Genomic DNA, 25604 nt, shown 5'->3' on the forward strand with positions numbered 1-25604 from the left:
TATTTGCACCGATGGAGCAGAGCAACTCAGTGTGCCAGCAAAACATTATATATATTATATGGCATCATTAGGGGACAAGCAGTGAAGGTTTGAACACATTTTCATGTAATGAATTTGATGGCAAGGATGCCACATGGAAAATTAGCCAATGCTTAGATGTTTTGACATTAAATTTGTTGATAAGCGATACATTTAATGATAAGTCATGCTTGAGGTCGTGGATCACCTTTTTGTGGCCTTTCTTTACCCTCTCAAAGTGTTTCAACACTTAAGATTTTCTGCCCGACATATTGCCTGCATGGTCCAGTCATGCACAATGTGTTACTGCGTGAAGTTTTTTTTTCTACGACTACCCGACTAATCAAAATTGAGTCGACTAAGCCTCTTCTCGTTGACTATTAAGGGGCAGCCCTAAAATCAGCATATTAGAATGATTTCTGAAGGATCATGTGACACTGAAGACTGGAGTAATGATGCTGAAAATGTAGCTTTGCGACACATTTAAAAATATATAAAAAAATATAAAACAGTTGTTTTAAATTGTAAGATTTTTAAACAAAGAGACTTTCAAAACCAAAAATCTTATTGGGCCCTAACTTTTGCACAGTAGACATATAATGCATCTTTAATTCATCTTTAAAGCTGCATTCTGTAACTTTTTTGGGTTAAAAATCATCCAAAATAATTTTTTTAGCAAGTACATACCAGCCAGTGTTCAAAGCTATCTGCTTGCCTTAGCCCGATTCAAAACGGTAAGCTTGTAATAATGTTTTTAATTCCAGTGGTACTGGTGGATTTCCGCGGGAAATTCGAGCATGTCTTTGCTTCATTACGTCACATCTGCACACATAAAGAAGGAGTCTCGGCTAGTAGGCTATATTGTGAGGATGTACAGATTTTATAGCCTTTTCTCACAGCACGCACTTGATATAATTAAACTTATCAATATGATGGCGGATCCAGAAAGGTTCAAACGACAATCACCAGTGACGACTGGAGATCCACCCGTTGCAAAATGCAAAATACTTTGTTCGGACTTCAGAGTGGCTACAGAAAAAAGAGACTGCAAGCGGGCCCATGTGAAATCAAGGATAAATATCTGGGTATTAAATGTAGTTACGCAATGCTGATGTTAACATTACAATTTGAGAACAAAGTATATTTTGCACGTTTTGACTCAATATGATAAGGGATCGTTAGATTTAATCAGCGTGATTTACTGCAATGCTTTTTCCCCCTTTTTGGTCAGAAAAAAAATGAATGTTACTTACTTGTTCAGAGGACATTTTCCGTTGAAAATTCGTTTGGTTATACTCCAAAAAGTAGAATCTGTGATTCCGAATGACAGTATCCACACCGGCGCGGTGATTGACAGCTGCATAAAGTTGATAACTGCAATTGCAGATTTCAAACAGAGATGGCGACAAAGAGGAAAAATTACGGACTGCAGCTTTAAGCATATTTTCAGTTGACTCACACTCTTAAATGTTTATTTTTTCAGTCATTAATGTATTAAACCTGTGAACAATTTGAAAAAGTACTTATTTGCACACTTATTCTAGTTAAGCTATTATAAACACTAAAGGGCCAAATTGCTAAACCACACACACCGCAGCTTCATAACCCATTACTGTAGACATTATATTACTGCAACAAGAGTCCAGTCCAGTTATAACCAGATTAATGTTCTTAGATGGAGGCTTTCTGTTATCCTATCCACAACCCTATAAACACAGAAACACTGCTAGCACACTGTCAATAAAGCCCTCGCTCTTTCTTGGGAAGGAATTAAAGGATAAGAGAAGCACTCGTTTATGGAAAGACATGCACACATAAAGATTTCCCATGAAATCCATGGCTGTTTGTATCTTAAACATCCCTCCTCTGAAATTGCCCCTCATGAATCAAGCAGCTGTATTGATAAACTAGTTTCTAGAGCAGCACTTTTTCTTTCATTTTCGTCATGTCGCTATAATGGGATCTATCTATCTATCTATCTATCTATCTATCTATCTATCTATCTATCTATCTATCTATCTATCTATCTATCTATCTCTAAACTAAAACTATCTCGTTCTAAAACTAATGTTTGTTTCATAAAAAAGACATAAAAAGTTTCACTCTTATAGTTTTCTAGTTACTTTTCTTGAATCGTTTTTAGCATTTGCAAACCAGTAAGTACATTTCACGAAACAATTCGTACAAACTGCACTACACTATGGACTACCTGCAAAAACCTGTAAATTGCTCAAAATCCTTAGTTCATCTCTCAAAAGCAAGTACTATTTACATCAGTCCAAAATGATGAGTCCTTGTGTCATTGTTCCCAAACAAGATAGTCTAAATGTTTAGCCACGTTGTCAATATAACAGTGTACTCTCAGTATTTTCAGATGTAAACTATGGCTATGATTTTGATGCCAATGAAAATTTACAAGACTGCACTTTTTCTGTATGGCATATATACATTTAAACAGCACAAATTGACACATTACTGTTTATGGTATAGTAATTGCAATTTGCAAGAGACTACAGGACAGGATTTAGTGTTGGTCTGTTAACAAATGACTTTACAATGTCATTGCGATGTATAAAAGAAAAAAAAAAATCAACACTGTGTTTATCTATACATGTGTATGTGTGTTTGTGTGGTGTAGTATGTATCTGTATAAAGTAAATTTACTATATACTGTAAAATGCAAGTGTAAAATGCCACTGTAATATGAAGCATTACAGTAATTATGCAGTATTACAGTGCACATTGTTGAAATACACAGCTGTGCTGTCTATGAAATGCTTGAATGACTGAGGAACCAGTTGTTCTCACAACATTCGGCGGCTGCACCTTTCGACCCGCCTCAGCCATTGTAAAGTCATGACTCATGATTGAGAACATGGTCCACAATAGTGGCCCCTATGGAAACGTCTACTTCCTCTGCCTTTTCTACCTCTTCCTCTGTTTTGCCTCCCTCCCCTTCCACCACACATCCTTACTCCTCTTCTTCCCGGCTGTTTGTTTCCTTGTTGTTGTTCTTCCATTAAGAAATTGTAACTCTGTGATGTGCTCTGTCTATCTATGCTTTCCAATCGAAGATTCATGACATGCATCTTTGAGCTATTTAGGAGAACTGGTTGATCATTGGTTTATCTAGCCCTTTACATTTCCGTTCATTAGTGAAATTCAAGATTCACCTGCGCAATTCCTCAATTCAGGACATATTTACAGAAAAAAAAGTCTAATAGAAATGTATAGAAAATATATTTGACTAGATGATGTGGATGTGGGGGTTGAACAAGTAGTTTTGAGAATTTCAGTTGTGATCTAAGAAATGTATATAAGCGACTAAGTAAAACATGAAACGAGTAAAGGCTCTTTATTGGAATCAATACCCGCTTTTCCACCGTCAGGCCGAATGGTTTTCATTGCATAACCGTGCCGATGCGGGCCAGCTGTTACGGTTACAGTTTCATTTTCCACTGTGGTGCTGATAGCGGCCGGCCGGCCGCTATTTGGAATGCAATTCAAACGAGTCAGTCGTTGTCTTGGTAACGTGGCGGTTTACTGATGATATGAGATGTAAATAGCGACCGCTTGACTGAGAATGATCAGCTTTTGCTTTTAATTTTATTATTGCTTTGTTTACTTCACTCAAATAGCTTAACCAGCTTCAGAGAAACTAGCCAGGCAACAGACAAGTGACCAATCCTGAGTGGCGACGTCACTTCACGGATTCTACCAGCACGGTTCTGTACCAGGATCAAGTGGAAACACAACTGGAACCTTTCGGCCCGACGGTGGAAAAGTGGCTAATGTTTCCATGAAGAACCTTAAAAATCCACAGAATCTCTCCATTCCACAAACGGTTCTTTATAGTGGAAGAAGGCTCTTTAGATTATTAAAATGTTCTTCACACTAAGAAAAACTGGTTCACTGAAAGGTTCTTTGGGGAACCAAATATGGTTATTTTATGGCATCGCTGTGAAACCCCCTTTTGGAACCTTTATTTTTAAGAGTGTGTTTGTGAACCAGGAACTAAACCTTTGAGCGGTCCCAGACGAAAGATGATCAATCATGGTGATTTCTGTGGTCATTCACCTACACGGGTCCTTCATCATACAGTGATGAAGGTTCGACGGCTGTTGTCACGGTCCTGCGACCAAAGATAGTCAGCGATAATTTTCTGAAAGTGTCAGAAATTTAGCAGTGTTTGCTGCTACGACCTACATCTACTGACTACCAATAAAAATGCAACATGAAATGGTGTATTGATCAACACGACATGACGCTAAAACTTTAAAACTACTATTTACCTCAAGCTTCATTTACAAAATTGGCATGCCAAGTTGGCCTCTTTTCCCTAGCCATGACCACGTCCATATTCTCCTCTTTCACTTCCTCGTCTTTTTGCAGCACACATAAAAAAACACAATTTCCAAAGTGCGATTCATCTTGCTCTATTTTTTTTACCACTAGTGCATGCTGATTAAGTTTTATTCTTCTATACTAACTTGAGTCGTAGCCTACGATTCAATAGGTGTCATCATCGTACAGTCTACATAGATTGTCGGACTCGTACCCAAGTTTATTAGAGCCGTGTCGTAGTGTGAGATTTATAATGATCTTACAGGATTGCAGAAATCGCACAGCAGGCATAAGACACTTCATGTCTGCTTGCTTCAAGTGTATTGAAGTAGGTCCACTGAATGGCATTGGACACTGTGTATCACTCTGAAACCATCATCTTTCAATAGCACTCAAAGGAAGCTTTTGAATGCACCTACCTTGATATATAAGTGACATCAGAGTATATTTTACCCAAAGGCCTCGTTGCAGTGTTATTGAAAAACATGAAAGTTCACCAGTGTTCATCAATTCACTGCAAAAATTATCGCAGTTGTTTTTCCCGCTCTTCCAGGCACCTTGAGCTTCTTTCTCTTTTTTTGCACATCAATGCATCTTCAAGGTCCCGCTGCACCGCACCTCCTGATTTCCCCCATTAAATAATCAAACCTCCTTTGAGAGTGTAGTCTTTGTAGTTTTACTTCAGGCAGGAAACAACACAGAGGGTACAGGGGGATTTCTAACTCTGTAAAAAGTTGAAAAGTTGACATGAACTCTCGTAAACCCTCATGAATATGTGTATCAATCAGATGGTTATTTTCCTGAGTGACTGTTCGGTGTTTATGTGCGACTCGGGTGAGCGAAACGTTGTGGAATAAAGCAAATCTGTGTCACTCTTGAAGCGCTCAAGCTACATTATAGTTCTGTCATCTTTGAAACAGTTTCTCATTAATTCCTAAAGTTCTGTGTGTAGAAATGAGGGGAAATTTGTCTTTGAAGTTGTGTGGAGCGTCTCAGGAGACCTGGAGGCCTCAGGCTGGACTTAGCCAGTGATGAGGGAGATGTTGCTTTGAAAGGGAATCATTCCACCCTCCGCTCATGTTCAGCACATGGTTGCACAGAGCATATGCTGATACAGAAAAGATCACTTACTCCAATGTTTGGCAGGTCATGAAACAGTGATACAATTTGCTTTACATATTCTGTAGACAGAGTTTTCGGACCCTGTATATTTGCAACACAGTAATGTACTGACATTTAAGTTTAGGGTCAGGTGAAAAATTTGAATATCGTGCAACTTAAAAGGTGAAACTAATATATTATATAGACTCATTAGTCATTACATGCAGCGTGAGATATTTCAAGGCTTTTTTTTTATAATTTTGATGATTATGGCTTATAGCTATGAAAACCTTTTCACAATTTTCTAATTTAGAATTTGGGATTTTCATAAGCTGTAAGCCATAATCATCAAAATTATAACAAATAAAGGCTTGAAATATCTCACTTTGCATGTAATGAGTCTATATAATAAATTAGTTTCACCTTTTAAGTGGAATTACTGAAATAAATTAACTTTTGATCGATGTTCAAATTTTTCGAGTTTCACCTGTAATATAAGTACAATGTAAAAAGGTATGCACAATCACATAATAAGTGCACTGTATTAAATTAGTCAAATTAAATGTTGGTACATAGAAGTTAAAGACACCTAATATAAAGTGGGACCTTTTATTGTAATTATTAATTACAATTTCTATTAGCCACAATGATATTAATGTTATTTTTTATTTTTGTTGTTTCATGAATTATACTCTTACTGGCCCCCCGACTGAGCCTGGTTTCTCCCAAGGTTTTCTTCTTCTTTATTCTGTCACTTGATGGAGTTTGGGTTTCTTGCCACCGTCACCCATGGCTTGCTTAGTTGGGGAAACTTAATATTCAACAATATTATTGATCTGACTGCACTGACACTATTGGATGAGAACCGAACTGAGCTGAACGATGACACCAGTGTTTTCTGCAGAACTACTTCATATAGATTAAATTAACTAATTTAGGAATTGATGATCTTTACAAAGGAAATTAATTTAAAGCACTATAAGTAAAGGTGACTTAACTACATTTTGGGCATGTTGTCACAAAAAAACAAACATGTTTCTATGTTCATTGTAATCATTGATTACAATTTCTTGTAGCCACATTCTTTGATATAACTATGCTACTTTTTATATTTTTGCCATTTCACGAATTGTGTTCTTACTGCCATTTTGTCATAAAATGTCAACATGTGCAATGATGTCATTTTTTACATGCTTAAGAAATTGTGCTCATCAAGAATATATGCTTATTAAGAAGTAGCTCCAGTTTCTCCTATAGATTAGGCCTATTTGTGTGCGTTTAAAATGTACTCTGACTTTGCTAGAATATTATAATAATAAAAATGTAAACATGAAATCTCTATTTTGCAGTGCATTTTCAGTATTTTTATTTCAGAAGTCTGAAATTATGATTCATATACATGAATATAGGAAAAAGTCCAAAACCCAAGACCAAAATTTTGACTGACTCATTCTGCAACTTTCTATTAAATCCACCAAACTATTACATCAGCAGACCTTCAGCATGTTCTGTCACAATTTGCTTTATTTTTCTAATTGTTTGGATTTTGATTTTCATGTACAGCCAGAGATTACATAGACTTTCAATGACTGAATGACCAACTGTCAGACCATTCAAACATACACTCAGTTTCAGGCAAGATTTAAAGTTTTTTCTTGAAGAAATTTCATTTTCTAGTTATAATACTTAGTCATGTTCCTTGTTTGCAAGCTCATATCATATGTATATTTGTATTTGGCTTTAATTTCTTTAACAATACATATATAATGGTTTTAAGTAGCCTACTTATGTGAACAGAATCCATATTTATCCATCCATTCATCTATGATGGATCTTTAGATCTTGAAGTAGGCCTATTATATAGTAAGCACGTACAACTCAAAAGCTTTAGACATTCAGGCATGCAACAACATATTGATGCACTTTCCTTTTCTAGTTTTAGGTCATGATAAAAATCATGTAAACAATAATAGCTTTGAACCCTGAATATTTTCAACACACAAAGCAATTTTTGTTAACCCTACTGAAAGGCTAATATATAATATAATTTACTTTGTGTATAAAATTCGATCACTGGAATCCCCCTTCCAATGATACTCTATGGCCTCGAGCCAGTGTGTTGTCAATGCGATATTCAATGTCATGTATTTGTAGTGTTATTTCATATTTCTAATTACTTTTTTGCGTCCTGCCTATGTATGTGTTGTAGTCAAGGCCATCATGTGCAGCTCATCTTATACAGGGGTCTACAGCAGGTCTTGTACTTAAACAGCTTTAAAGCTCAAATCCCCTTTACAAACAAGGAATACAGCTTGGACCGTTCCACTTCCTTTTTGGGGAACATTGTTTCGATAAAACGTTATTAACACATGATATTAGTGATATACCGACAACCTTTAAACATCGTATTATGTATTTCACTTTTTAACAACAATATTTTGTTTAAATTTGTGTACAACCGGAAACTGAGTGTTTAAATGGTTTTACTCATGATTAACAAAACCCTATTTAGGAGTTGGTATCTTCCACTCGCCAGCTGATCGGCCTCGAATCCCGGTGCGGTCCGTCGGACTGTACGCGGCCGTTAATTTCTTGAATTTTGTCTAAATTACTTCGAATTTATAGTAGCGGCTGCTCGTGTCTGTATCTTTCAGTTCTTACGCTGCATTTTCAGCTCGGGGATTTCGTTGTAAAGCGTTTTTGATCAAACGTCGAGCCGAGGAATTCCCGCACAAGCACTAGGCCGCCATTGGATCCCCGGTGTTTCCTGCAGAAACCTGCCGCCTTCACATCGCCGCCATGGGGGACACAGGAAGCGAGCGCAGCAAGCCGCCTAGTATTCCTCCCCGCTGCCCTTGTGGATTTTGGGGGTAAGATGATTCATTTTACACGTGAGTGTACCCGTGCGTCGAATTTGATGTGGATTAAGGCGATAAATGTGAATGAAATGTGGAGTGTTTGTTGTTCATTGTTGTAGGCCGATGGATGGGGGTGGGGAACAACCACTCCTGTTTTTCACATCTACAGCTGCTGTTTCTCCTCAAATACACGCATAAAACACACACTTCCATCAAACACGTATTACATGTAAACAGTAGGGCTAATAAAAAGCAGACTTGGGTGATCCAGTGGTTTTTAACGAGCCGTGTGAGCTGGACTGACAGATCACTTATATCTTACTGTCCTCTATCACAATCATTGGCTGTGTTTGAAAACCTTATCTGGACAACATATTTTGACATTATATATTGTATAATGTTGCTGTTGTATTTAAAAACCTGGTGAACAAATACGTTTGCAGAATTTTTGGGCCATCAAAGGGGGACATCATTTTTTGTTCTATTTCCAAACGTAACGTTACATAGCCAACATTATGATTAACGTTACTCATTTGGCTGTATTCAGAAGCTGATGTTCTGCCTACCTAGAAAACATTTTGGCCATTATAAGTGGCACAATTTTTTGGACTGTATTTCAGAACACATTAAGCAGCCTACTTACACAGCTTTTTAGGGCACCACAGGGGACATTGTGTTTGTGCTGTATTTCAAAACATTGTGTGTTGGCTTTCCTAGACATGGGGTTTGCAATCTTTTAGATGCTATGGCCCCTTAAATTTGATCATCGTCTTGTGAGGGTCTAAAATGTAAAAGGTAGCTCTATATTTCATGGAAAAGGTCCCAATTTTAAACGGTTAAACTCTCTAAAACAATACTGTACTGTTGGATGTAGTACCGTACATTTAAATCCGTTTATTTCAATAGATTTTTGTATTTTAATGAATTTATTTGAACATTTAGTTAGTTAGATCTTATTTTTATCGAATCCCCTGTCATAGACAACATTTTTAACTTTTTTTCTTCTTCTCAAAACCTAGTTTGTTTTGTAGATGCTGGCATTGTGGGTGCTTACAGCAGATTTTGGAAGCATTGGGGACATAATGTGTGCGGTAGGCCCAAGTCAAAACCTAGTGAGTAGCCTACCTAGACAGCTGGTTGATCATTTGGTACACACCTCTGATGTCTTGAAATTCTGTCTAGGTAGACACCTCCCTAGGTATTGAGACACAGCTAGTGTCTTCATATAGCCGAATCAAAGGATAATGATAGATAGACTTTTGCTTGAGTGACACATCAATCAGGGCTCCTCTTCAAGCATGTGTCAGGCTCACAGGTGCAGTCATTTGACACTCCATGTTGTCTGTTCTCCAAACAAATGCACCAGATCTGGGCAAGACCAAGAGTGACCTCTAACGGGTTATTTTTCTGTTATCTTGTATTTGTTAGCCATCAAACAAACAAACAAAAATTAAAATAAAATATAGGCTGGATAAATAGTTGGATAATAAGTAAAATAATAAGTGATGGTTTGGATCAAATGCTGATGATACACCAGTAATTACATGTTTCATGGCTCGTGTACCAGTTGATTTAATCACAGAGCCCCTCTCACATTACTCGTTGACTAAGCTGTTATAAAATAGGCTCAATCTGCTGTTTTGTGTAAATTAGACTGTAAATCCATGGCTTAATGCTAAGTGGTTTCAATTTGTACTTGCCTTGCCAAAGTTTTCATTGGCCCCACCCCCAAAAAAGTGATAAATTAAAGTAGTTATTATTTCCATATAACCGTGTATTGTAATAAAAAAGTTACGACACTGAAATGTAGGCCTATATCAGCAGGTAAATTAGGCTGCTGTCACTTTAAGATCTAATGCAATGATTAGATGAAAATTATTCATTTTCTTTCTCAACTGTTTACTTTCAGATATGACATTACCGAATGAGTGTACTAGCCAAGACTGGCGTTTTTTTTAAACCGTTCAACCGTGGGCAGCCTCCTAATACTTCATAAAATGCCTGATTCTGGATAAATTAAGAATCACAATTTTGTTTTTAAAATAGAATCCAGTCAATTCAATCAATTTGAATACAAATTTGAATAAATGATCCAATGACTCACTTATAAAGACTTTACTTGTTTCATTACTGGATAAATCTGCATTTTTGAACAAATCTCTTGAATGAATGATTCAATCACACATACATTTTTTTATCAGTCGGTTATGTCGCCACCTACTTGTATAAAGATGTAATTGATACAATCTTTACTTAAATTGTCAAGTTACTTTCGAAAGGTGATTTAATCGATTTTGGTCACAACTGTAGATATCGTTGTTTATCATCGAACTATGACATCCCAGTGCTTATGTGGTATTTTGAATTATTGTAACATAAATAATGATACTGTGAGGTTGAGAAAAAAGTTTGTGCAGCTGTTTCATATCTATGACACTGGCTTTCTTTGGCTCAACGTCTGAGACTGTGCATGTTCTGCTGCGATCGTACTCAAAGGTTTAATACACAGCCAAATCATTGTGTGGATGTTTGCATCAAGTAGGGCTGTCGTGACAACTGCAATATTGTAATACCGCACTATTGACATTAATCCAACCGCTGCAACCGCAGTGTTCACTTTTTTTTCCCCCACAAAGGTATGGCCTGCTTGTTTTACGATTAATCACTGTGCATTGAATGTTAAATAAATTAATAATGAATGCAGGTGTGTTACTAGTGTCATTTTCCCGCCAACTGTTTATTCGGTGTTTTGTTGATTTTGAATAAGGCTAAAACAATAGCATGCGCTCTCGTCCCAAAACCTAATGTAACGTCGCCAGTTTGGGAACATTTCGGGTTTCAACACATGGCAATACATCGAATTTGAGGCTAACTGTCATCCAGCCATCGAAGCGAAGCTGCCCCCGCAAGCATCAAGTCGCGGAGCAAACTCAGAAAGGACAGCTGAGGCCGGTACCAGCTGACAGTTAGGAGTAGCTGAAGCCTTTGCTAAATCTGTCATACAGCCGTGAAAGTAACAGTTAACAAGGTAAATGCCTTACAGCCGCTGTTACGCAGTATCTAGTTGAGATCGTTCCATTCAACACGGTGGAAAAACTTGCATTCAAGACAATGCTTAAAAAAATTGACAAGCAGTACCGGGTTGCCGGGCAAAACCTATTTTTCAGCGACTGCTATGCCGAAAATGTACAAAAAAATGTAAAAAAGCGAGCTTATGAATGTCGACTACTTCTCTGCCACAACTGATATGTGGTCATGTGTCAATATGACTCCTTATATGATTCTAACGGTTCATTATCTGAGCTTGGACTGGACTCTGACTCTGAACCGGCTGCCTCATAAACACTTTAGGCAAAGACCTGTTTTTTAGATCCTAGATATAGGGGGATCATATCAATGACAAGGATACAAAATCCGGACTCATCAAAGAGATTGATTCTGGGAGTAGAGGACGAAGGGAGCGCTGCCAATACGTCAGTGGTTGGAGACGAAGGGCAAGCAAATCAAAGAAATAGAAAGTTGGAGACCTGCTGAAATCACGGACAACATCTGCGTTAGCGTCCATAACTAAGAGAGCTTGAGCAGATGATAAGCTCAGCTCACACTACCTACAGGAGGAGCCCATAGACTCCAACGCAAATCCACTGTCCTGGTGACCGATAGCTGTTTAGTCTTGTGGACGCAGCACACATCCGAAGCATGCTCTCAGAAAGCCACTTTTAGACTCACACAGCAAGTACAGAATTGAGTTCTCATTCACGTCTTCTTGCGTTTTAATATTTAAATGGCAAAGGCTTAAAAACGCATGCAAATGATAAACCTTTGTGACGATGCATCGGGCAAGTGAGCGTTCTGTCAACTGTCCCGAGCTTCTTTTACGCTGGCTCCGGACGATCGGGCGGTCTTTATTGTTGAGCCCTGTTCTGGAATGAAGTCAGGGTGTAATTTAAAGTCTTTGTGAGTGTACATAGGTGTGTGTTGTGGTGGATAAATGTGGTGAATCATCTACAAATTGGTCTTTTCATCTTCATCATAATCACATAATCCTCTCTGCTTTTAATGTGTCATATTTGTGCAGCTGAAAGACTCCTAAATAGATTGTAGATAGTTAATTTTGGACTCTTTATTCAAGTGGCACAGTTGATATCATTGAAAATGCACATTAGACATGAAACTGGGTGTTAACAGCACATCATATCTGGCCTTTATAAGCAATAAACTTCATTCAAAAATGTCACAGACTCTCGAAGGCTGTACATGCCACAGCCCATCTCTATTCTGATATATTCTTGACTCTTTATTGTTGTATTGGTGCATAATATAAATGACTAAGTAAACCGAATTCTTGTGATATTTAGTGTTAAACTGAAACTTTTTTTTGTCTGACTCTGATTGTAGTTTGAATGGATTAATGTGGACCAAATTATAGTTACTGATGATGGGTTGTAATGTCACTAAAAACAGGTCTCACAGATCAAAATCTGAAATTAAGCATATTTGTTATACCTAGCATGCGTTAAACTATGCATGCTTGTAAGGTAGATATTTTGATTGGGCAGAACATAAATCCTAGCAAACCGATACTTGAGGAAAAGGTTTCGGCTAACCTGTTTCATGTTTAAAAGCCCTATCAAACCGTGAGTGGTTCTTCCCTCAACCTGCCTAACTGGTGTTGAATGACACAAGCAAACGCTGCTCTGTTTTGATAACCAGTCAAGACAAATTGTGCACACCTACATCTTCACTAACATGTCAAGATTAGACCAACGGCTAGGAAGTAGCCTATCTGATGGAAAGTCATGCGAGTAAACTTGGCGTGTGTGTGTAGTGCAGTTGATTATTATCTGAAAATGTGGTTAACTTTTATATGGAGTTCATCTTTTGCTTCAGAAATTCTAGTATCATTAGTATCCTCTAGTAAATTCTAGTCTATCAAGATGTAATTTTGTCATAGTATAGTTATTTTTTATAACAAAAAACAGTTTAAAAAAACAGTGTATATTAAATAACTATGCCTATTTTTGGATAATCTAGTGAATTAAAAACTTAGAATATTGCTTGATTTCTGAGCTTTACGGATGCAAACCAAAAGATCAGATTATTCACAATAAATAAGTGGTTTAAAAGATATAGCAAAATTGCTACTAGCTGGCACAATTTTTATGATTGTCCTAATTGTATGATGTTTGCTCTGTTTCCAAAGAAGACACTTCTCTGTTTGTGTAGATAGAGGGTGACGCAGTTCAGAGGGGCTGAAGTGTGAAGGGCAGCTGTAGCATTTCATTTTTCATTCGATTTCCATACTTCCATCTGGCATCTTACATTTGAACACCTGTTAGCATGTCAGCCTTCGAATTTTCAAGCATGCATTATCTTTTGGGTCCTGGTGTGGGTCCGGAATGAGTGTGGATGGTGAGATCATCTGTTGTGTTTGGATGCACCATCACCTGTGATTCCCACAGAATACTCTCATTATTGCCAATGAAAACCTTCACCATTTCAATGTTGCTTTTATTTCCTCTAAAGTAGGTTCAGTAATTTCAGACCGTAGTGTAGGAAACCTTGAACAGCACCTACCTTTTAAAACATGCAACATTCCTGTTGTCTGCCAATCCGCTGTAGATGTTGACTTTACACACATAGTGATTTGTTTATTTCTGTATGTGTTCAATTATTATTATTTTAGGTAGGACTTCATGTTGGTGATGAGAAGCTCTGTTTCTGACGTGTCCTGTTTTAGTGAAACAGATTTTTTGCATAAATACAAATGGAATTGTTAGTCAGACAGATAAGAGACTCTCTTGTTTTCAATTGGTCTTTCAGAAACACTCTGTTTAGTCAATTTAATAGATTAATATTTGGGGTTTTAAGTTTCTAACCCCAAATATGAGCAATCCAATTCATGCTTGTCTTCGAAACACTATTTGTTGAATGTGATGAGAAAAGACTAGGTACGATGAAATAATACAAAATAAACCTAGTGATTTTAGTGAATCAGTCAAAATGACTCCAAAATTATTGGTTTGAATTGCTTTTGAAAGAAACTCAGATTTTGCTGAGTGTTTGCAGAAAATTACATAACCTTTTAAAGATGTATACACATTTGCTGCTTTTGAAACAAGTTTTATTTTAATTAAGTTAGATCCAGTTATTGGCAGGTGGGTTCATTATGTAGGAAGCGCTGCATCAATCACATCTACAAATTAGATTCAGTGTTATTGTGGTTATTTAGTAAAATGGTTTGATTAATGGTGTGATGCGATTTGTGTTCCTCAGGTTGTTGAATGTGTCGCACACACAGTGTCTCTTCAGAAGGTGGGCTGAGGTGTGTGCGCGCTGGAGTCTTGATTGGGCTGTTGCCTCTTTTCATAAGCAGTAATTGCAGATGACATTTAACAGGAGATGTCAGATTAATCCAGAGAGAGGCCGGCTTGATTAGCTTGGAATCATGTGACCGAGAAAGACCATGCACTCATATTCGCACACACACAAACTCACCGTTGCACTCTCTGAAAATATGTAAAAGTTTATCCTGCTGCACAGTGAAATGCTGAATATATATTTTCCAACTAGGGCTGCAACAAATGATTATTTTGATAAATGATTCATCTAACGCAGGGGTCACCAAACTCGGTCCTGGAGGGCCGCTGTCTTGCAGAGTTTAGCTCAAACCAGTTCCAACACACCTGCCTGAAAGTTTCTAGTATGCCTAGTGAGACCCTGATTAGCTGGTTCAGGTGTGTTTAATTGGGGTTGGAGCTAAACTCTGCAGGACAGCGGCCCTCCAGGACCGAGTTTGGTGACCCCTGATCTAATGATTATTTGAACGATTAATCGAATACTTGATTATTTCACAGATTAATAGACTAATAATTGATTATTTCCCCAAATAATCGGTCAGATTTGATCGATTATTCAGCTTTTGCAAAAAGTTACAATATTGAGTTAAACCCTTTCTAACTAATAAATAAAACTAGGAAAACCGCTTTTGAAAATGTCTTGTTAGTTAACATGGAGCCTTCTGAATAGACCAATCTCCTTCAGGTTTTCTGTCATCCTCAGAAGTTATCATTAGGCCAACTTTTACAATGACTGGTACTGTTTTTATTAGGGCTGGGCATTGACATAAATTTCACGATTAGATTTCTGCTCATAAGCTTGCGATTCCAATATAGATTCAATTCGATTCATTTGGATATATGTCATGTTGAGTAGCCTACATGTTCATTATTCTCAGGGAAAAAAATCTCTCAACTACTAAACTCAACAGGGAATCCAGTCAGCTGGTACATTACTATAATATTAAAGGTTAAAATAAAACAACTGATTTGTATACAATTGCATTTCAGGCATGACAAATCTCGATATGACTGTGGTATTTGTTCGTAGCGGTATATATCTGCTATTCTGCAGCTTCTGTAATACTAACTGTTTGGACTTTTAATCGTGGTTTATCAAACTGGTTATTCATTCGTAACTCGTTTCATCCCTAGTGCTGCACATTTTTTTTTAGTCTGCAACTAGATTATTTTTTTCCACCAGTGTGATCCATTTCAGGCCGATTTGCGGATCGATTATAATAAGCGGGCACTATAGCATTGATCAGCCTATCGTGCTCAGGAGGCACTGTGTCCTCTGGATCAACAGGTTTAACTGTTTCTTCAGCTTATCTCAACGACAACCGTCATATCATACGTTATTCAGTCAGTAACACCTTTCCGACCTTTTTATTGCTCATGCACACACAGCCACCCCATTGAGGTGTTCATGTGGTGATGTGCTCTTCTACACTCAAATGTGCTCATCTTCTTAATATGCATTATGCCTACCTACAATGCCCTGCTCTCTCCGCATGCTTCCTTCCGCCTCCTTGATTGGCTGCTGATTATGATTGCGCTTGATTGTGCCGAAGAAGGTCTGTTGATGTTGTTTTTATTGCTAACCTCTGACATCCTGAGAGGGAGTTTCGAGTCGCACGCAGGGAGTGCAATGGATGTTTGTTGTGTTTGTGTAAATAGTGTTTGATATGTCACCGCCCTCAGCCTGCAGGTAAAGAACATTGAGGAGCTCTCCACTGAAGAGGTGTCTGAGGCTGTGTCTGAGGCTATGTCCACACTAGTGCGTTTTTGTTTTAACACGGCGCTTTAAAATGAAAACGATCCTCGTCCATACTGGCGTGTCCATTGCATATTAGAAAAGATCTCTGTCCACACTACACAACTGAAAACACTTCACATGATGACCACGTACAAGTGTAAACCGCCGATTGCTCTAATAATAGCTTGTGTCTTGCACATGTAGGCATCTGCAGTATTATAAAATACTATTTGAGTTAATTTAAAATACTATTTGAGTCAATTTAACTGGTTCACAAAGTCTCAGTGATTCATTAGCGAATATTTCTGAATTAAATTAATTCCTAAACATTTTTACCCAGTATTCATAAACAACTGGAAAGGTCACGGAGGAAATGCATTGAATAAAAGTTTGGTGGTAACCTTTTTAATTTATATTTGTTTATTTATTATTTACTTGAATAATTTAGCAAAAAACTATTTAATTAAACAAATTATTAGATATTTTAAAACTAGGTTTACATGTAATTTTTTTTATTGAATTAATTTATTAATGGATATTTTTAGGTTTTCAATAAAGAGCGTTTGATTTTGCTGTCGTATTGAAATCTGTATCAAGAATCGTGAAATTTCGCTTGTGTTGGTTTCAACTACTTATATCTTGGTGTTGTGATGGTCATCACAATAGAGATGTGCTCTTCCTCTATAAAGATATTTAAGAGATTATCTCCTTTGTCCTTTTCTCTCTCCAGGTCCAGCAAAACCATGAACCTTTGCTCCAAATGTTTTGCTGGTAAGTTACTTCTAGTACGTGGTCTATATAATCATTATGTCTAATCTGTGTTTGAGAGACTCACATTCTCTCTGTTCTCTCCATTAGACATACAGAAAAAACAGCCAGACGAGGACTGCACTCCAGAGCCCGCCCCCAGCTCCAGCAATAGCCAATCAGCAGTCTTCTGCAATGAGACGAGCAGCAGCAGTAGCCAAACCCTGTCCTCCAAGCCAGCCAGCTCTGAGGAGCCCTCGACAGAAGCCACGCCTCTTCCTGCACAGGACGGTGAGGACACACGAATGTTTTCTGTTTTACCTGTAATAACTTAGATGATATTTCATCGCATCTAGTCTCGGATGGGCCTTAATCATTTTAATATTCCACAGCAGTCATGGAGAATGATACACCGCTGAATATTGGGGATGAAAAAGATTAACGGACACATTTATAATGTTTGTTTTGGTAATGTGAAATCTGAGTTGAAGACAACCAGAAAGTCTGAATCGTTAGAGATCTATACTAGTGGTTCTCAAATGGTGGGTTTGCTGCGAAGAACACTCCTAAATAGCAACGTCAAGGTCATGTGTTTGATCCCCAGGGAATGCATGAACCGATAAATGCAATGCAAGTCACTTCGGATAAATGTATCTGCCAAATGCATAAATCTAAATCTTATATCATTCTTTCTCTCTCTCTCCCAGAAGTCTCCAGTACAGACACAGCTCGCGGCACGCTATCCACTCCTACAAAACGACCCTGCGACTCAGGTACACCTCACCACTGCTCTTGTGCTTGTGTGTGTCTGGCAGCTTTTAATAGTCTAGCACATCACACCACTTTGGAACTGAGCTGTTAATGTAAAGCAGCGTTCAAATGTGGTTTGAAAGTCTCAAAGCAGCTGCTTGAAGGTAATCAGGTGTTACATATTCCACAAAACGTATCTTTATCTCTAATGTTTTGTTGCAACATCTTTTTAGTGAACTTAATTTAAATATCCAATTATTATTTTTCGTGAATCGATGCAGAAATGTGGTGCATTAATGTATATTTTCTCCCACCCGTTACCTACCTTACACATTCATTTCCACCTCTCTATCCACAAAAAGAAGAGTTTCAAAGCTCTGAAAGCACAGGAAGCTCTGGTTTAAACTGACTAACCAAGGTCAGAGAGAGCTAAATCAATGGAGTTCAAGCTTTGGTCAAGCCATACTTCTGTCTAGAGTACTTGCAAACTTTCTGCCGACTCTGAAGTCCCTCCTCAGGGGCGCCATGATATAACTGCTTAGGGCTGGCGGTATGGATGGTGAAATTTTAGCGACAATATTAAAGTGCCAGTGGATAGAGATTTTGGTATATAGTTTATATTGCAGTATGTAAATATATGTGGACTGTCTAAAGTTATTGACACGTTAGGGCAATAAAGAAACATACATGAATGAGACAACAAAGTGCGGGAAATGTATAATATTAAAAAGATTTATTGAGTGCAATATGCCTTAAACAAAGAACTCTGTACTCACACAGACTGACACAAAAATCTGCTTCTTTAAACCGCATGTGATCATAAAACAAATTGTCAAAATGTCTGCCTTCTCATAAACACAGTTGGTTATGTATAAAGTGAATGTAAACAGTTGGAAATCGGACGTGTCAGTATATTAGATCCACACGTTAGTTCTTAAAGTGACAGCACCCTAATAAACCTGCTGCTGTCTGTCATTAATGCTAATCACACAACAAAAGAAAAAGAGAAAATCACTCAGTGCTCTTGACTAAATAGCTTTGACTGTAGCTTTAATAAGAAATTAGTATATATTAAATTCATACAAATTCAGACTGTGCAGTGTTTTATTTTATCTTATCTAATTATTCAATATCTGTATTTTTTTTACTTGAATCCTACTATTAAATAGATTTAGTTTAGTTTAGTTTAGTTTATTAAGATCCCCATTAGCTGCTGCAAAAGCAGTAGCTATTCTTCCTGGGGTCTATAGACTTCAACACAAAAAAAAATATTCTTATAACATAAAACCATACATTATGTAGAAAAAAAATGGAGTGTACACATTCATACATAACAATACAACAACGTACTAAATAATAATAATAAATAAAAAAACAATAAAACAACAGCTCTACATTATTCATTATCACAATACACAGTTACAGCAATACTACTACTAATAATAATTTTCACAATGTTTATCCTCTTTTCAACCATTCATATCAAAAAAGCAACACATATAAATAACAACAACTATTCAAATGTAAATAAATAAAGTCTTAATCTTTTACGAAAATTCATTGCATTCATTCCCAAAATCAAAAACTGCGGAAGAGAATTCCATGCCACCATTGCTCTATACAGCACCGTCCTTTGTATAAGGTTAGTTCGACACGGAGGTAACAAAAAGCGACTCTCTGTTGACTAACGAGTGGAATATTGATGCACAGCACTAAAACAAGACAGTCTGCTGTATAGTATTTCTGGCATTTTTGTAACAATAATTTTTCTAACAAAGTTAACAATACAATAATTAATCCTACTTTTTACACGTAGCCAAACTAACCTAGTATTCAAGTCTCTAACACTAGTCCTGAAAGGGCAACTTAAAACTACCCGAGCTGCTTTATTTTGAGCAACTTGCAATTTTCTTAAATTCATTTCAGTTGTACTTGACCAAATAATTGAACAATAATCCAAATGTGATAAAACTAATGATTCTACTAATATTTTCATCACTCGATTTGGAATAAATTTTCTACAATGCTTAACAACTGCCAGACTCCTGCCCATTTTCAATAATATTTGATTTATATGACTATTCCAATTTAACAAGCTGTCAACAGTCACACCGAGTAGCTTTACCTCTGTAACCTGTTCTATTACAATATCCCCCACAGTCAGACTCAACATACCTCATACCATTTACAACATACTCAACATACCATTTACTGTACCTCAAAAACTGTTTAATAATGCACTGTTTATTTCATTGGTGTCTTACTGTATGTATATATTTCTTAAAAATTTGTCCTGTTGTTTCTTATTCTTGATTCTAATTATGAAGAATAACTATACATGTACTTATGTACTTCTAAGAGGTCATAGTGTGGCAACACCCGTCTAGCCTTCAGAATACTATAGTAACAACCTAGTAAGGCCTACATTCCTTAAACCTCAAATCTTTCTTCAGACTGCCCAAATATACAAAGTACATGCACACTGAATGTAGTTTAAATATTTGGGCAGTTTAAAGAGAGATTTGAGGTTTAAAGGATGTCCCCTTACCAGGTTGTTACTATGATGTTCTGAATGGTTTAACCTTCAATCCATCATAAACCATGCCAACTGCCTTTTCCCCCGTTTAATAATGAGATGCATGTTAAGTCGAACACTTGCTGAAGCTCTTTGTGCTCTCCAGTGTGTTATATAGCGCTGTTCAACTCGCACTAGATAGTGATGCAGTTACAATTTAAGAGTTCTTGTTTGTGTGTTCAGCCTCAGGTTCAGAGAGCGAGTCGTCCCCGGAGAAGCGTGTTCGTGTGGGAGAAGCCTCATGTTCTGAAGATTCTCCACGAGTTCCCAAGCAGAAGAACCGTCGGCGGTGCCATCGCTGCCAAACCAAACTGGAGCTCGTACAACAGGAGCTGGGGTCCTGTCGCTGTGGTTAGTATGGCCGCCGTGTAATCTGCGAGGCGATGTGATAAAACTAGAACGTTTCCTGACCCGCATGCGTCAAGTCTCGACAGCTTTGTTGATGATAACGAAAGTTTTCTAGTTTTGTCACATCACGTCACTTGTTCTGACTGCGTATCTGATGGCTTTTCCAATTCTGTGTGGGCCTGTTCATTCCTCACCTGACTGTTTGCAATTTCAGCGAGAACTTTTAGATCCCTACAGAACTAAAGTATATTTAACCCCCCTCGGTCATTTAAATTTCAGATGCTAACTGTAGGTAAGGAAATAAAGTGAGCGTTTAAACATAATTGCACAGCTAACATCAGGCTGTGCTAGTTATTTTTTTGTCTTTTGTTAAACTGAAGGTGGTATTGTAAGTCATCAGTCTAATGACAATTCCCACAGCTCTGCTAATACACTTATGGATCTGACTGTTCCCGTGACAGCTCGCATCTGAGTCATTATCCCGCCGGGATAATATTTGTCTCAGGCAGGACTCCCGCAGTTGAAAAACTCGGCTGCATTTTCTTCCTAGGGTTAGGAAACCTGCCTGGATGCTTTTTTAAATGTACAGTAACGTATAAGCGAGTAATCCCAGTCGATTTAAGTGTTTAAGTCCTGTGTTCGATTCAGACTGATTTGCTAATCTACTCGAATGATTCATTAAAATGAACCGCTTCATTTGAGCAAATCTTTCATGAATCGGGCAGCACATTATGCTGTGGGTTTATGGTTGCATGCAGTCAGTGAGAACAACCCTGTTTTTCTTTTTCGTCAATCAATTCAGAAGCTGACAACTCATCTAGAATAAATATTCAGCGGCGTCGCCCCTGAATAGCGCTACATGATGCACTGGTGTGTGTAGTCCCGTGCAGCTCTTCTGTGGCTGTCGTAATTGAAACATTGTAAGCTTTTAATCATCTCTGACTCATTAAAAACACCATGTGTATTAATGAATATATTAAACTCCTTAACGAGACTCTCTTCTTAATGAGGCTCTGAAGATGGAATGGATCCTCTGTGTGCAGAGCTGGTTTTTATTTACTTGGAAATGATCTCAGATCACACTCTCTAAGAAGTCAAACTACGTTTGGTCTATGCATGGTCTAGTTAGTGGTGTTTGCTAGCGTAGATATCGCTCAGCTTGGTCTTGGTCTCTGCATGTGTGCTACGGTCATGAATGATACCTCAAATTATGCGGCAGAACACCTTAGCAAACACCTAGCTAACCAAAAGTATTTTATTTTACCTTATTGTTTTGCACTATTCATTTTAGATTTCTTCTTCTTATTATTATTATTATATGTATTATTTTTCACCAAGCTGTTCATCACGCTTACGATTTAATTTCATATTTGAAATCACCACTGAAATCTGACAACTACGATCTCAAAAATCTTGTTTTTAAATGCTCAAATCATGACATAAAACTGCATTTTTCAGGCTTGACCAGCCAATGGCATGTGCAGTCGTGAAACGCGCATCTCAGAACGCTGACTGCAGTGACGCAATGACTTTACCAATCCATGATTGGCTCTTTTATTTAGGAGGCGGGACGTATTCCGCCGTGTTGTACTTTCTCCCATTCTTAGTAATATGAGTGCACTGTCATTCTATATCTGAAGTCTTTGGCTAAGCTGCAAGCAAATATGAATGCACCCCATTTGTTATGCCCCAAAAAAGCGATTTAAAAGCTGAAATGTAATTTTTACCTCAGCATTATGGCGATGAATTTTGCACAAGCAAGCACCACTAAAATCTAGTTTCTTTGATATCACCTGATATCACAATTTTACGCTCCCTACGTCTTGTTTAAACAGAAGTGTTTACTAGTGTAGCTTTTTCTCAGTTTGGGGTTAGGCATTTTAACTTTGCACATTTATGCTGTAATCATAAATGATACTTCATTTTGTGCTAGATAAAACAGTAGTAACCACATGGTACACACATTTTCTTTATTTTCTTTTGTTTTATTATACTTTCTTTTTATTGATTTTACTATGTGTTTGTTTGCAACTATTACATTTTTTTTTTTTTTTTTTACTTCCCCACCCTATATTATTTAGCTTTTAACACCGCTTAGCTGCAAACAAATCTGAATGCACAATTTATGTCAATAAACCAGATTGAAACTGCAATTGAATTTGGAGAGAAATTGATAATACAATCCCATAAAGTTGCATTGAATAAGAAACCTGAGCGCAAGCTTTAGGATAGGGCAAGTTGGCACTGCAGAAAACTATACGTGGAAAACGTTGCACTCTTTCTTATCCTCCTCATTGCCCGCGCACAAATTCGCTGTCTTCCGTGGCACATCCCCTTATAAAAGAACACTTAAATGTTGACTACAGTAACCTTGTGTTTACTTCCGTATGACAGTGTGTTGCGCGCCGTCTTTTTATCGTTATTTTGCGCATACAGTCAGTTCAGGCCTGCAACCAGTTCATACTCAAATCTAATATTGGCCACATTTAACAATGTGAACAACAGCATAAAAAAGAAATCGGTTCTGAGCAATAAATCTGAATTGAGCGTGAACTTTGGCTTTTTTTATATTATTTACCTTTTAGCACAGCTGACCTTCAATCAAATCTCAATGCACAATTTGTGTCATGCCAATTAAACAGTAAATTGAGAACTCCAACAACAACAAAAAGTCCCATAGAATTGCTTTGAAGGACAGACCAGCAATATCAAGCTTTAGAATCTCGTAGAGACTTGTTAGTAGGCTTTTTATTTTTATTTTTTACTTGTTGTTCTAGTTCAGGGGTAGGCAAGTTCGGTCCTAGAGAGCCGCTGTCCTGCAGAGTTTGAAAAAAACCTCACCTGGCTGTAGCCTTAGTAATCCTGAAGACATTGATTAGCTTGTTCAGGTGTGTTTGATTAGGGTTGGAACTAAATTCTGCAGGACAGCGGCTCTCTAGGACCGAACAACCCCCAGCGACACTCCTCATGCCAGTGATGTATTGCATGGGCAAGCACCAGTAAAATCTTTTGCTTAGAAATGATCTGAGATTAGTATAATCTCTGTGGCATTCATTTTAAAAAGCAGAAACTTCCGCAGGCTAACAGTGACGTAGATAGTGACTTTTTAGAGTCATTTGTGATGTGTGTGGCAAGATGTACTCTCAAGCATGCTGTTAAAATCCGTCAAATTAGTGTTACGTGCTGTTAGAACGCTTTTTAATACTAACCTTGAGCAGGTTATACAACACATTTTCATCTCATTGTGAGTGCTCTCTCTCTCTCTCTCGTTCTCAGGCTATGTGTTCTGCATGTTGCACCGGTTGCCGGAGCAACACGACTGTATGTTTGACCATCTGGGCCGCGGCCGAGAGGAAGCTGTGCTGAAGATGGTTAAACTGGACCGCAAGGTGGGCCGAACCTGCCAGCGCATCGGAGAAGAGTGCTCTTGAACGCACACACTCGCACACACACACACGCACGCACACACACACACACACACGCATCCACCGATCACTCACCTGTTAGTGGCATCCTTTTTTCCTCCAACACATCTCAGAGGACCCCTCACCCCTGCTTGACCTCTGACCTCTGACCCCTCAGTAGCCTTGTGCTCATCACACACAGGCGACCCGCACAGCCTTAACGTTCTGTTTTCAGTCCCCTTCCACACCCAGTGCATATGCAGGTCAGTAGGTCAGACCAATTTGGGCTTTCAAGCGGCCTGTACTTTGGAGAACTGCTCTTGTCTCAGAGGCTGCGATCGACTCCAGGGGAAACGCATCGATCGATCGAGACCTCTGGGAACTTCTTCTCCATCACACGGACAGACGCTGACCGAGGGAACGGGGGGTGACCTGGATCACACGAGTCACTCCGTCCCGGAAAAAAGCCCGGCTCTGCCGCGACTCGAGTCGATTCTCTCGGTCGATCCGCGTCAGAGCCGTGCCCGTTTTACTCGCGTACACTCACTCACACATATGCACTTACACCGTTCGGTGCAATCAAAACGGTACCCTTCGGTTTGGGTTCAGTTGGGAAAGGGCCGCCCACAGCTCATCTGAGAACTGTAGTTCGTTCAGGTCTGAATAAACACACTCTGTAACCTCGTACAACTCCCATCAGCCCTTGCATCATACACTCTGCCTCTTTAAAAGCAGCTGAAGATCTCGGTGGCTTTTTTTTTTTTGCCCTTGTTTCTCGCTTTCTCTCTCTTTCCTCCATCATTCTCACTAGTTTCCTGTTCTTTCTCCTGCCTGCTCATGCTAACCTTTCTTTCTATATTCTCTTGATTCTCTCTCTCTTTTGCTTTCTTTCCTTCCCTCCCATACATGGCATTATGGAGGGATGTGTTCAACTCTGGTGGGAACGAGGAAGGCGGAGTCTCAATTTACCGGCGCTTTTGTTTTATTTGATTTTTTTTATTATTATTACTTTGACTGGTTTTCTGTTGATGTCGACATGGACAACTGAAGATAAGAGATGAATATTGTGTATCTTAAGAAAAATCCTTATTTAACCTCCTTTGTGTTTCTGGTTAACTCTCACTCTAAGCATAGAGCTGCATTACTTTGCCCTTTTTAGGTTAACATTTAAAAAAGCATACAAAAAGCGAAGATATGGATAAGAAAAAATTCTGTAGCCTTTCTTTTGTTTTCTTGTTTTCCTTTTTTTCCCTTTCCTCTTTTGCTGAAAAAGAATAAAACTGGATTAGAGGATGTGTGGCATGCTTTTCTTTTTTACTATGTCAAGAGTGATTTTCATTTAAATACAGAGTTTGTGCAAAA

At 38.1% G+C, this 25604-nt stretch overlaps 1 protein-coding gene across 3 annotated transcripts; it reads left to right on the forward strand.

Moving 5' to 3' along the window:
- The first annotated feature begins 7687 nt into the window (after nucleotides 1-7687).
- On the forward strand, nucleotides 7688-25535 carry zfand3 (zinc finger, AN1-type domain 3). Of its 3 annotated transcripts, XR_013800301.1 has the most exons (7): nucleotides 7991-8333; nucleotides 17149-17189; nucleotides 17277-17456; nucleotides 17873-17938; nucleotides 20674-20841; nucleotides 21641-21758; nucleotides 24115-25535. XR_013800301.1 is itself a non-coding variant. In XM_079635969.1 (6 exons), exons 1-6 carry the CDS (start codon nucleotides 8263-8265, stop codon nucleotides 24267-24269), a joined length of 681 nt encoding a protein of 226 aa, XP_079492095.1. In that variant the 5' UTR covers nucleotides 7688-8262; the 3' UTR covers nucleotides 24270-25535. The 3 variants fall into 3 exon arrangements, 2 of the variants coding, with proteins under 2 accessions (XP_079492095.1, XP_079492096.1); XM_079635969.1 differs by lacking the exon at nucleotides 21641-21758 and having other exon boundaries at nucleotides 7688-8333; XM_079635970.1 differs by lacking the exon at nucleotides 21641-21758 and having other exon boundaries at nucleotides 7968-8354.
- The last annotated feature ends 69 nt before the right edge of the window (nucleotides 25536-25604 follow it).

Source organism: Phoxinus phoxinus (assembly GCF_949152265.1).
Source record: "Phoxinus phoxinus genome assembly, chromosome: 14".
NCBI lineage: Eukaryota > Metazoa > Chordata > Actinopteri > Cypriniformes > Leuciscidae > Phoxinus > Phoxinus phoxinus.